Raw genomic sequence first — 13,391 nt, 5'->3', positions numbered from 1 at the left:
ATGCTTGACTTCAGCTTTGCCCTTCCCTTCTCTCCCTGGTGAAATACCTGCTCTTATCTACAACAGTTGCTCCATCAAGCTGGGAGTATCAGATCTAAATCTATCCCTTGCTCTGTGCCCTCAACATACTTCAGGTTGTACTTAAAAATATTCCAGTATTTGCTTCTCATCAGGTTTATTTTTCCCCCACTCTTCCCCAGGAGTGGGAACCCGAGCGAGCCGCAGCCCAAGAGCCACACCACCTCTCTGGGCTCCAAACAGGACTCGGCTTATCCAAATCCGGAAGCGGTGCCGACGTTTTCAGAATGGACGCTACTTAAAGGTATTAGCGAGATTGAGTGCAGTTATCTCAACCTTGGGTGTCAGGCTTCGCTGATCCTAGCGGGCACCAGCCAAGCGGAACCATCCTTCAATCCAAGCAGTTTTACCAGCTTTTATTAGAAACACCAGCACATTTCAAGTTTCCTCTTTTTGATCACAAATATAGTATTTTTCCTCTTTTTAAGTACACAGCATGAGACACAGCATCAGGGCTTTCCATCCTTTTTTTTTTTTTAAACAGCAATTGCTTTTGGACAAGCCTTGGGTTAGTGTTCGCTGACCTCACCCCAGCCCCAAATTCTGACATCTTGAATTGCTGAAGACAGTTGCGTGGGCAGATGAATCCAATGGTGGTGAAAAAGATACAATAGTTAAAAGTTTGCAAGAAAAGTTTAAGCAGAGACCCTCTACAGTTAAAAAGAATGAAGTAGTGCCGCGGCGCGCTACTGTTTTCACAGTACGGGGATAAAAGTTGAGATAAATCGTTTGCTCTGCTCCCCCCGTCCTCCCCCAACATCATTCCGATAAAAAGGTTGAGGCTGGAGGAAGCGCTAACCGAATGTGAGAAGCCGAGCGTGCCCGGTGCTCCCCGGGGGAGCGGGGGCAGCTGCCGGGCGGGACACCTCGCTGGGTTTGCTGCAAATCCCATGCCAGCCGCACGTTAATCGAGAAGCCTCGAGGTCTGAGTGGTGGCATTTTAGGCTAGTCGCGGTTTTAGCTCACACCTACGCTGGGAAAGTTTCCCCGGACTTTTTAACTCCAAGAAAGTAATTGACTGGGGGGAGGAGGGGCAAGTATCCCAGGAACATGAGGGCGTGGTGACAGGATATTAAAGGGAACATGTACATGATTTGTTATTTTTTATTCCACAGAAAACCCTCAAATCTAGACTCAGAGTTAACAGCAGAAAAATAGTGTTAAAGTCAATAGGTTCATATTTTACTGTAGACTAAATAAATTAGCCTAGAATTAACTCAATACTCTCTATTTTCCTCTCATTGGTGATCCTTCCCTAAATTAATGCAGTTTTTAAAAAGCAACGGCTATTAATAATTTATTCCAGTTAACCCTTATGGATGAACACCTGCAAGTATTCCACGTCCGGGAGCCATTCCCCTCTCCTCTCCCTCCCCGAAAAGGAAACAATCGCTAAAGGGTGTTGTAAAACAGACATGCTACCTACAATACGCCATGTATCGTGCCACTCCTATCGATGCCTCTGGCTGCTCTGTGTAATGAGTGAATATTCATAGCCATGTCTTACAAAGAACATGATCAAAAAATATATAAATAAATAAAAACCTTAAACATTCTTACATGGATTTTAAAGAACAGAATACATGTTAAAAACTTCAGTAATTTATATCAATTTTAAGCAATACTTTATATACAATGGAAAAAAGACATGCATAGTCCAAATACAATGTTGAAAACAGCATTTTCATAACAAAAAACCCAAACACTAAGTGTTAATACCATGTACATGAATTCAAGAAGGACCACCCTTTTTGTCTGTTGCACACAGTTTATTTAACAATATGATATTATAAGTAAGAAATGAGTTTGTTTTTTTTTTTACCATTCTATACAGTGATTGAATCTTCTTGGATTTTCTTATTTATAGTAATTATAGCGCTTGCATGATTTACACTAGAATTGCTTTTCCTCATTTCAAGTTTCACACAGAAGAAAGAAAGAAAAGAATGCTTCTTCTCTATTCAAATCAGCACGGTCTAAGAGTGATCATCCCTATTTTCATCTAAAACCAGTTTTATCAGAGAAACAAAGCAACAATTTCTACATCTGCAAGACAAGGATTTTGGCGTTGGCCAATGTGTGGTTTTGTGTGCAAGAGTCAATTCCTATCTTTCCAGGGGTAATACTTCAAACGCCTGCAGAGTTCACTATAGAAAAAAAAATCTTCCCGCAACGTGTCAAAGTTACCGGGATACATTATAATGTTGCATTATTTCAGGAAACAGTTTCTGAATATTATTTTTTCTTCTTTTAAACGCAAATGTTTAAAGTCTTGAAAATACAAATAAAAAATATGAATATAATGAACTTGTTTTCCCCCGTTAAAAAAAAGGTATGAGTCAACAGCAACAAAAAAATAAAAACCAAAAAAACCCACAAAAGAGACCAGATATTTTAACCGCCTGGCTTTAACAAAAAAATATATTCTTTGTATTGGTTTTTTTTTTTTTTAACAGCAATTCGTTCTTCCATGTGTAGGAAGCAGCAGTTCCATCTAGGATTCAAAACAACCCAGATGTCTGAATTTTTCAGTACAAAATGTCCAAGAACACGAAAGGAAAAAAAAAAGTGATGCTCCCATAATGCTACAAACCCTCCACAAATTTTTCTAATGTGTCCCCGGTGGTGTCACCGACCAGAGACAATTCGTTAGACAACGCACTCCTGTTCGGGGTGTTTAGTTGTGGAAGCATTGCACTCTGTTCTGGGTTGCCCAAGTGTCCCTGATCCATGGAGCTAGCCATAGTAACTGCGAGTCCTGGGTGGGGGGAACCAGTCTGGGGAGAGACGTGGTGAGGTGACGGTTGGGGCTGTATCCTGGGTGACGGGCTGGAATGTGGTGGCTGGGACTGGGGACGGGGAGACTGAACGGGTGCTGGGGACCGCACCTGGTTGCTGAGGGAGGTGGCGATCTGCTGGCCAGGGAGATGAGACGCCTGCGGTTGTCCTGAGAGCATGTGCTGCTGTGGGCTCATGGGGTTAGGCTGGCCGGGGGACCCTATCTGCTGTTTCATCTGCTGCTGTTGCAGGATCCGCTGCTGCAGTGCTTGCTGGATGTTGGGAGTGCCGTCCGCCCCCATGCCGGGCTGGCCCATCTGGTTCAGCTGTCCCATCTGAGCCATCTGTCCCATGGACCCCCCCTGTATCGATATATGCTGCTGCATCCGCTGCTGCTGCATGGCCTGAGGGTAACCTCCTGGTCCTTGAGGCTGCTGGAACTGGTTGTGTCCTGCCATCCCTCCTGCCATGCCAGCCCCTCCTTGCTGCTGCTGCTGTTGCTGCTGCAGTAATTGCCGCCTCAGTATTTCTCTGTACTGCGGACTCATGTTTGCCATGCTGGGGTTGTGGCCGGGGTTCATAATGTTTATCGCTTGTCCCTGGGGATTCATAGCTCCTATGCCTTGCTGCTGGGGAGGAACGCTCGGTCTCTGCACTCCCGCTTGCATCGCGTTCATGTTCTGCAATCCTGCTTGAGCATGCATGCCTGGCTGTTGCATGCCGGTCTGCGGCTGCTGCATCCCAGGCTGGGGCTGTATGCCTGCTTGCGGCTGCATCCCAGGCTGGTTAGCCACGTATTTGGCTGTTCTTTGCTTTATAAAAGCTGCCATAAGCTGAGGGTTGGATTTAAGGATATTAAGAACCTGCTGTTGCTGCTGCGGAGAACTGGGTGATTTCAAGGTCCTCAGTAAGTCCTGAAGTGCATTCGGGGGGATGCTCCGTGGCGGCTGCTGCACGCCCGGCATCCTTGGCCCAGCCACTGCTTGTGGCGTCGCCATTGGCATAACCGGTCTGGCCATTCCCGGCTGCATCGGTTGCTGCTGCGGCATTGGAGGTGACTGCCATTGTCCAGGCTGCATGTTGGACATCACTGGACCACTTACAGGGTTGGGCCGGGGTACATTCATGCTGACTTGCTGCATCTGGTTCACTGAACCCACCGTCGGGTTTACTAGTCCTGGGCGACCAGGAGGCAAACCATTGTTAATGTTGTTGACCCTGTAGAGCTGCTGCTGCTGCTGGGCAGCTTCTCTCTCAATCTGCCGAGCCGCTTCCACTGCGGCCGGCGGAGGCTGAGCCGGAGGTGGAGGTGCAGAAACCGGGTTTGCAGGTTTTCCTGTTGAAACAGTAGTAGGGGGCTGAGTTCTCGACACACTGGGAAAGCCGGCCGGTGACATACTTACAGGGGAAGGCTGGGGCTGGGGAGCAGGCTGTGGTGTTTGCGGTGTACTTGGCTGCTGTGTAGGGGTACCAGGCGTTGCTGAGGTAGGAGAAGGCAAACTTTGCTGAGGCACGTTTCGGGTGTTCATGGTAGCCATCCTTCTGCGCATGAGCTGAGCCTGCTGCAGGCGATGCTGGATCTGCTGCTGTCGAAGTTTGTGTTTGATATTGAGACAGAATGGCACAGGGCATTTGTTCTCTTGGCAGTGTTTGGCATGGTAGCAGCAAAGAGCTATGAGCTGTTTGCACACTGGACAGCCACCGTTGGTCTTGCGCTTGCAGCCCTTGGTGTGCTGGACAACCCGTTTCATCTTCTGGCAGGATGGCAATGAGCAGTTTGCATTGCGGCACTGACAGGCATGGACAAGGGACTGAATGCAGCGCTGGATGCTCAGTCGTCGCGACTCCTGGGGGCTCTTTGACTGTTGCTCTCCTTGGCTGTTGCTCTCATCATCCAGACCCAGGCCCCACTTAACCATCTTGTGGTCATGGCTCTTAGTGTTGTAGCAGTTAATGCAGAGATCGTAGTCCTGAAAGCAACGAAAACCCAGAGTTCAGTTGTCTACAGAGCACTAACTATACCAGCAAAAGAGCAGAACAGTAAGAGCGGTGCTAGGTGAGCAACGTGAGCCTGGTGTGGAAGCACACTTTGGGTTTCAGCGGGTACAAACACACAGCAGAACAAAAGCAGGACAACAGCCATGCGCTGTGAACAACTGCCCGTTTCAATTTACACCTGGTACACCGAGGTAGAGAAGCGGCTGCGTAGCCTACGGAGTCACGATGACAGTAGTGGACCTTTGGGGCGGGGAGTGCTGGGCAGCTGAGGGCAGAAGCCACGTCAGCTGCCTCAGCAAAGCGAGCCTGCAATCACAAGCCTTGGCTACGGTGGGTAACAACGCCAATAGGGGCTGTGATTGTGTCTTCATTTTATTACATGAAAAAGTCTTGGCAGGATTTTGGTTTTTTTGCTTTGTTTTTCCCTTTTGATGACAGGAACTGTTTACTTTTCTGTGATGTCTACTGGGGTACCTACATAAGGAGGGCCAAAACCTCCAACTAGTCAGGCAAACCTACTGTCGCTGCCTAAAAAATAGGGTTTGGCTCTCCATTTAGCTATTCTTAGTGTAACTACTAACTAATAATTACTACCCTGAAATATCTTTTTTTAATCTCTAAAACGACCCTCAAATCAAGTGCAAGTTTCATGCTAAGACAGACACTGATCTGAAAACCTGCTCAAACACCTACATTTTCACCGCCCTGTCCTTTTTTTGCTGAAGGAAGGGCGCTCCCTGATACAGAAGTACCCAGAAGAAACCTAAAGGCCATACCTCCGTCCACCACTTAATTCTCCTAGTGTGTATGATCCATTTCCTGCAGTCTTGCCTCAAGAAGCCCTGTTCAATGCTTTCCTCAGAGGGATTAATTAGGACTCTTCCACCACAAACCTGGCAATAACTTGCAGTGTAAAAAATAGGCTGCACTTACTAAAATTTTTTTTTTGTTAAGCTACAGCCAGAGGTCATCACAAGCCCTGTAGAGACTACCTTCTCAAGTCCACCCGTGTAACTCCATGCATAACCGCTCTCTAACATAGTTCAGTGGAAGTGATCTATGCTGTAAAAGGACCAGTCGTTAAAAGCATTGAGCCAGGTTAGGAAGCAATTATTTGGGCTGCTCTGAAGGGCAGGCAACCTCGAACACTGGGCTGAAGAGATAATGATGAAGAGCTGCGGCAGGCTCCTCACCCAGCTTTGCAGCAGCCTGGACACACACCCGGCTGCGCTCCTTGCAACACGAAGTACCACGTACAAAGCGGAACGAAAACTACCTTGCAGGAAGGTACGCTAATGTCTCTTGTAGACATCCATTTAATGTGGATGAGCTACTGCCCTGCAGATTCGGACTAGTCTGATGCAGTCAAACCCTACCACCCAGTCCTAAAGTTCTTCAAAATTAAGTTAAAGACTTGTCTATGCAGAAGCCATAGCGGAATAAATGACACAGCAATAGCCGTTCCCGAGTACTGGCGTTTTCCATGTCGAGAAACTAAAGGCACTTATTCTAGAAGAAGAGGTACCCCACTATGGCAGTCACCTTCCCTTAAGGCGTTAGCAGCCCTTTTATCAGGATAGGCTTAATTTGGAGGAACTTTGGGCAATACCCCCCCCCCCCCCAAAAAAAAAAATCAAGCTTGGCTGTAGGGCAAAAGAGAGCAGAAGTCTCTGGTGATATACACCTACCTCACAGACAGTGCAATGCCACCTTGTTTCCACATGATGTTTGCACTCATTGCACGTATAGACAAAGCGATCCTGCCCTTGAGTATGTAGTTCTACCAGCATGCAGAGCGTGGACCACTTGGATCGGCGTAGTGAGGAGAACTCCCAGTGCTTATCTCTGGCTAAGGTGAGGAAGGCATCTCGCCCATCCATCAAATCACAGCTAAGTAATGGATCAGGGTCCACAATGGGAGGCAGAGTGTTAATTACAGGCCCAGCATGTAAATGAATCACAAAAAAGACCTGCAGATAAATGGGGGTGGGGTGGAGAAATAAAAATTGATGAGGTTAGATAATCTTGCAGGAAAAAGCTCATGTTCTGTTGCAGTAATGGTGTGCTACAAACGTTATCTAATTAACTTAGTTTAGGCTAATCTCTTCCAATATTTTGTACACAACAGAAAAAGTTCTAGCGCAATCACAAGGTTTACTCCTCCCGATTTTTCAGTTCTGACTATCATCATGCCTGGATTTATAGGAATAAAATCTTCTCTTTACGCAGCGTATTTTGACAGTACCTCTTTATGCTTCTCCATAGTGGCATACAGCTTCTGAGACAGATCATTGGACACATTTGGCATGCTGGGTTTCTTCTTGTTAGCCCTGCTGATGCTACTCTTATTCTTGTTGGTTTTTTTGTTGTTCTTTTTCTTGGCGTTTTTGCTGTCGCCCTGGCTTCCCTGCAATAAATGCAAAGGAAAGATGTTACACTTTATAGAGCTCTCTCCCATTCACTGCAGCTGAAAGTGAAACACTTCTGCTGTCAATAATAGAACTTTGTTCCAATGCCTGCAAATCAGCCATACTGTGTTAAATATATCCTATCTTCCAGGAAAAATCAAAAGCCAAACTGGCAGGCAAACCAATTCAAACGCTGTTTAAAAATAGATTTTTAAGGTATGCATATACATTAAATAATTCGTATCTTAATTTTTTTCCTTCTCAAACACTGTACCTCAGCTTCCACTACTTGCTTTACAAGATCTTATAGATATTCGATGATAAAATGAGTTACAAATAAAATGGACCTTAAAAAATTCCAGAAGTGCAGTGTTTTGCTTTGTTGTGCATTTGGGGTTTCACACACTTGCTTGAGCTTTGAACTGATTTTTTTTGTTGTTTTTATTGAACAAATTTAGGGCTAGTACACAAATAAGAACACGCAGGATTTGAAACTAACAAAATACATTATTCTCCATCCTGAAGACGTACTGCTGCATGTGCAACTCCAAAAAAATCCCCAAAACTTTCACTTGCGTCTAAGTTACAACAGACCACAGTGACCATATACTGAATACTAGATGTAAGTGAAGAGAGTAAAAAATAGCAGATGATGCTATTTAGATGACTTGTGAAAACAGAAATAACTTTTAGACTTCTCAAGTCCTTGAAAAATAAAACTCCAAGCCCTCAGCAGGGAGCTTGCCACTCAGTAAAAATCTCCTAACTGCTAGAATGTTGGTTATCATAATATTAAAAATAAGCTACTGAAATACTCTGAGATATATATACACACACACACAAGAAAGTTTCATGAACACTATGTACAAGCAAACACAGGGTTTATCTACAAGCATATTTATTCAAAGAAAAAAATATTCCAACTGAAGAAAGCAATTCTATATATAGACTGTTGCCACCCTTCCGTTCCATTAATTAGGCTTAGGCAGAAATTCCCTGTCCAATCTTGGGTTTTCTGCAACTAATTTTATTGACTTTTTGACCAAACATGTTTGGAAATTGAAATTATACTATTTTATGGGAAACCAGACAGAGCCCTAAGTGATGTGGAGGTATTCAGAAATGAGCTATTGTATGTTCCCATCTTGACTTCTTTTCCCCAAAATTTTCTACCCCCTGATGGAATTAGGGCATGCCCTCCTTTGCCTATGCCTTCTAGAGCATCGACGTAGATTTTAAAATTTAAACACCAAAAGGAAGAATAGATTGAAACTTAGCTGACAGTACAATTCTAAGTTTTCTTTCTACTCCACCTTCAACAAGTTTATATTCGGTCAATTGTACAAAGCTATTCCAACGTGTTTTAAGAAGCTGTAAGATTGTTTTTGTACTACTTCATTTTGATAGCATTTAACATAGTCAGCCAGGTTTGCCACAGATGCCAACGGCACGGTTACTCAGTGAGCCTTGTCCCTTCAGAACCTTTTTCAAGAACTTCTGAACACTTACCACCTCTTTAGACTCTCTAACCGATAATCCCAGCACATGTTGACTTTTAAGAAGCTCTCTCTCCACATACACAAAGTTTAGGACTAAGAATTTAAGGAAAGATAGACACATTCTGTACCATCTCAATACAAGGCAAATTGCAAAGATTCATCAAGTGCTTCTACACGTGGAGATCCCTGTTGCTGGGCACAGCTTCCTCCGTAAAGTGACACAAATTTAGGTGACTGCACTGGAGAAGTTCTCATGCTTTTAATTTTGCTCCTTTTTCTGAGCCAAGTGGCAAAGACCACACTGTTACATTTTTTGTTGCATTCTTGGATGACACCTTCAGCAACTTGGATGCAGATTTTGTTCCCTCGCTACCCCAAGCAACATCAAGGGCATTAAGTGGGAACATAGGGATGTTAACAGCCAAGGCTGCATCTTCTCACTTTAGGCAGACAGCTTGTACCGAGTTTCACAGTTAGCTGTTCTGGGCTTTTTACAACACCTTTTTTCCCCTCTTAGATGTAGAGGTTTACACTGGCGTTTCCACTGGAAGGGCATGCTATGATTTATTGAAAGTGATACTGTTAGCAAAAGAGGACTGCAACTTAAATTCCAAGCCTTGTCTTTCTGTTACTTTTATACTGCTGTTTGTTGAAATATTTCAATATTAGAAGTTACATTCAGAAGGAACAAGGTGAAAACTATTAACTTTATGGTTCCATAAAAAACACAGCAACAAACTACTTTAGCTTTGAAGGAGCTGCTAAGGTTTAATAGAAGGGATTTTCTGACCTAATGAAATTGATGGATGAAGGTCTATCACTCCACATCAATCACATGTAATACACAGTATGCAAATTGTCACGGCATCTAAGCTGAATGCAGTCCCTCCCCACTTAAAAGTTTTTGGTTCCACCTCAATCTGCTAGACTTCAGACTTCCCTATTTTCAAAACACACTGCTGCAAATCACAAGTAAAAGGGACAGTATAAAAGTGCTAAGACCATTTGGATACAGATACAATCAAGACAGAAATAAAAATGAATAATGAAATTCTGGCCAGGACCCTGAGAAAGCTGGGGTTTTGTTTCTCGTTTTTTTTGTGGGGGGTTAGGTTTGTTTTTTTTTTTTAATATACAAAGAGAGAATACTGGTGAAGGAACACTACCATCAGGATCAACGTTTCACACCAATGCAAAGCTTGCAATAAATACTTTCAAATTTCAGCCCCCCTACTGTTGCGAACAACTACAAGTACCTTTGCTTAAATAAAGGCAAAATTTAATTCAGCTTTGAAAATTACAGCATCTTTCAAAGTACAAATACTGAAGGTGATTTGCAAAGGTGTGAACCAGAAGCTCAGCCAAATGACTGCAAGCAAATGTAGCAGTCATGATGCAATCCAAAAGTAGCTTAACACATTTCTCTGAGAACAGAGATGCTGAACTGACATAACTGACTTCTGATTCTGTTAAAAAAAAAGAAATAACAAGCCATCAGTATATTTGTTATCCAAGAAGAAAACCAGAAATGCAGTTAAAGGGAACCCCGATTTAACGTCTGATGTGAACGACCTTCTTTTCTAGTTTTCTGGATGTGAACTCTCTAATTTCTTAAAGCATTAATTGTCAGCTTTGTGAGCCAGAAGCAAATATAGCATATAAAGTTAACTCACCTCTGTTGTTTCACTAGCTGCAGTGCTTTCTTCCTTTTTCCTTTCCTCCTCCTCCTGCTCCAACTCCTTAATGCTTTCTTCCAGCACATTGGGCCAGAAATCACCTTCAAAGTAAGGCAGCTCCTTGGCACTTGTCAGCCTGTCTTCAGTTGCTTGTTTGAAGATGTCCTGTTGAGCGTACCACACAATACCAAGAATAAATAAATGAAGACCACTCAGGATAGAGAGGAGAACCAGAGACGTGATCCAGCGCTACACTGAACAGTTGTGCCTCACTTACAGCCCATGGCCCACTCCTGGCAGGCCTCCTTTTCTGGGCGCAGCTCAAAGAACTGGCCTGGCAATATTGATAACAGCCCACTCCCTGTTTCATCTTAGAAAGACAGCTGCCGAGGCTCTCCTGAACCTCCATCACGCAACCGGTTCATGCTCCTGACATGATGGGAGAGAGTAAGATACCCCTGGAAAACACAAACCTCTCCCTGGTAACTACCTACACCAATTAAAAATGAAGCCTACACCACTTAGCTTTTCCTGCACTGCTCCTGGACAAGAGCAGGAACTGTTTAGTGACAGCAAGTGTGTCTCATCCAGCCCCTTCCCGTACAAATTTGAAAGCGTGTAAGCACTTCAATGCATGTGTCTGGGCTGTGCATCACATGTGCAAAAAGCCTGATAACTCCAGGAAGAATCGCAGAATGCGCCGGCCGACTATTACACACAGGAATATTAAAGTCTGGTTGTGGTAGGGGGGCTGTGCGCAGCCCGTGTCCTTCGCTGACCGCCGGCTGAAGCTCTGTGGACCACCCGGCCAGAAAGAGTGGGGACCACTGAGAGCAACAGGCATTCTGAAAAGGAACAGGTACTTCATACAGTTGTTCTGGAGGTGTTTAAGTGCATTGCATTTAACAAGCACATACAAGACTAGCCAATTTTCTTCTTCGGATTCACGTCAAGACCACCTTATTAGGAGACACACAGATTTTCTAGCTCTTTGCTACGCTGGATCAGATGACAAGGCTTGTTATACACTGTTCTATTCCACACATTTAGTAACTGTCACTTGCAATCAAAACATCAATTTTTTCCAGCACTATCACTACCATTAAGAAATTCTTGTAAATTTTAGCATGTAAGGAGTGGCAAATGCTATCTTTGCCATCTTTAACTTATTTCCTTGGGTACATGTGTGATATGCTCCAATTACGAAAATCATCCTTTTTCTCTTCACGTGAAGAAGCCATTTTATACGCTTTTTTGATTTCACACTAGTGAGGTCCGGTATTCCACCTGACCCTCCAGGATCACCAGAAGCAAACAACTTCTATAAACCTTAACAAACTACATACTTCCTTGCCTAGAAGATTGCAGTGAAAGACAAGTATGCGAAGGCAGGCTCTTGCACACTTCTCTTAATGCAGAAACCAAACCTAAGGAATTTTCAGTCTGAAAGGCAGAACCTCTGGAAAATCTAAGTAAACGAAGACACTAGCTGAGAATAAAAACCCTTGTCCAACACTACCACAGTTTCATGCGTTATGAAACAGTATTAGCTACCTTCAAATGAAAAGCCCAGAAAAATTAATTCAGGAAGCAAACAGTAGCAAACCTTGTAGTCATGAATGATTCTCTCAGCAAATGCCTTATCCAGCATCTTCTTATACCATTCTTGCAAACGTTTGGGTTTGGGTATTTTCTGATCAGGCGGATGGCAGTGAAAAATATAGTCATCTCCTTCACTTGGGGGACAGGCCCAGATGTGTCCTGTCACATACCTGGTATTTCACACACAAGAAAGAAAAATCTTAACCATTTTGACTACCATCTTAAAATTAACTCAGACAAACTGAGATACAAATTCAGACCTCTGGCTTTTTTTTTTTCTTCTTTTCTTTTTTCTTTGTAATAAAGATGCTGAGGCAATAACCTCTATTTGCACAAGATATGAGAAAAGGTCTGGGATATAATAATGAAGCTTAAACATCAAGTGACCCTCTGATAAAAAGAATGATGTGCTGTCAGTTTAAGAATCCTAACAACAGAAAAGCCACCTTAGTGATAAAATCCAAATTTCTCTCTCCACTACGGAAGAGGCATGTGTTCCACATATCTCAGAGAGGGCAGAAGGAAAGAGACACTATCCCAAGCAAAAAGCTACTTGGCATCCTGGGTGAAAAAAAAAAAACGCTAAGAAAAAAAGATTTCTTTCCTTACAAGGGTCTCACTTACCCAAGTTTCTTCACGTACTCCAAATATCCAATGAGGATTTCATGATAAACTGCAGTTCGAAGACAACGGGGGCGGAAGAAATGAATACTATCTAGATACGATATGTACACACGCCTATAGTAATGAGAGAAGAATGATAGAAAATCATGTTTGGCTGAATGTCTGTTTTGTCTACCGAGAACTGACTTTTATACTAGATACATATGCAGCCATACTGAACAAAAAAAATTAATGATGACATTATTTTAATGCATATTTAAGCATCTTAACATGGTATAAACAGTTCTCAAAAGCAAAAGATGGGTACCATTTTTTTTAGACAGGAAGAATATACATTGAGAGGCAAAATTAAATACAGAATACAAAAACCTAACATTTTTGTTGTGATATTTGTTTTCCCCTTCAAAGTCATCTGCAGTCACACAGTAGGACTTATTTGTGCCGCAGAATTGAAACGTATCTCCCAGTCTTCTGTATTTGAGAGTAATTGTCCAGTGAATGTAGCAAGAAGTTCCCTGTGCACGCACCACCGGTACAGAAATGAAAGAGTACCTTGTATTTGGAGGGGGGCAATCCGAGCCATACTCCTGTACGTGCATGCCAAAGAAGCACACATCTACTCCGTCTATCTCCTCAAACGCAAACAGAGCTTTGGTACGGTAAGGGAAAGATTCCGACATCTCACCAGAATCCACAAATCTGAAGGAAAGGGTGGTAGGAAGGAACGG

General features: G+C 43.4%; 1 protein-coding gene across 1 annotated transcript in view; it reads right to left on the bottom strand.

Moving 5' to 3' along the window:
* Positions 1-421: 421 nt before the first annotated feature.
* CREBBP (CREB binding protein) overlaps positions 422-13,391 on the bottom strand; it is an 83,860-nt gene continuing 70,890 nt past the window's right edge. The window contains exons 25-31 of the mRNA XM_009324676.1: positions 13,216-13,362; positions 12,664-12,777; positions 12,044-12,209; positions 10,435-10,602; positions 7,100-7,261; positions 6,543-6,824; positions 422-4,826 (exon numbers count right to left, since the gene is read on the bottom strand). Coding sequence (XP_009322951.1) covers positions 2,664-4,826; positions 6,543-6,824; positions 7,100-7,261; positions 10,435-10,602; positions 12,044-12,209; positions 12,664-12,777; positions 13,216-13,362 — 3,202 coding nt within the window. The 3' untranslated portion in view covers positions 422-2,663. The remainder of the gene's footprint in view (positions 4,827-6,542; positions 6,825-7,099; positions 7,262-10,434; positions 10,603-12,043; positions 12,210-12,663; positions 12,778-13,215; positions 13,363-13,391) is intronic.

This window comes from Pygoscelis adeliae, unplaced genomic scaffold (assembly GCF_000699105.1).
Source record: "Pygoscelis adeliae isolate BGI_AS28 unplaced genomic scaffold, ASM69910v1 Scaffold85, whole genome shotgun sequence".
In the NCBI taxonomy this organism is placed as follows: Eukaryota; Metazoa; Chordata; class Aves; order Sphenisciformes; family Spheniscidae; genus Pygoscelis; species Pygoscelis adeliae.
Note: the sequence above shows the minus strand (reverse complement) of the source record. Positions and strands in the feature narration are given on the sequence as shown.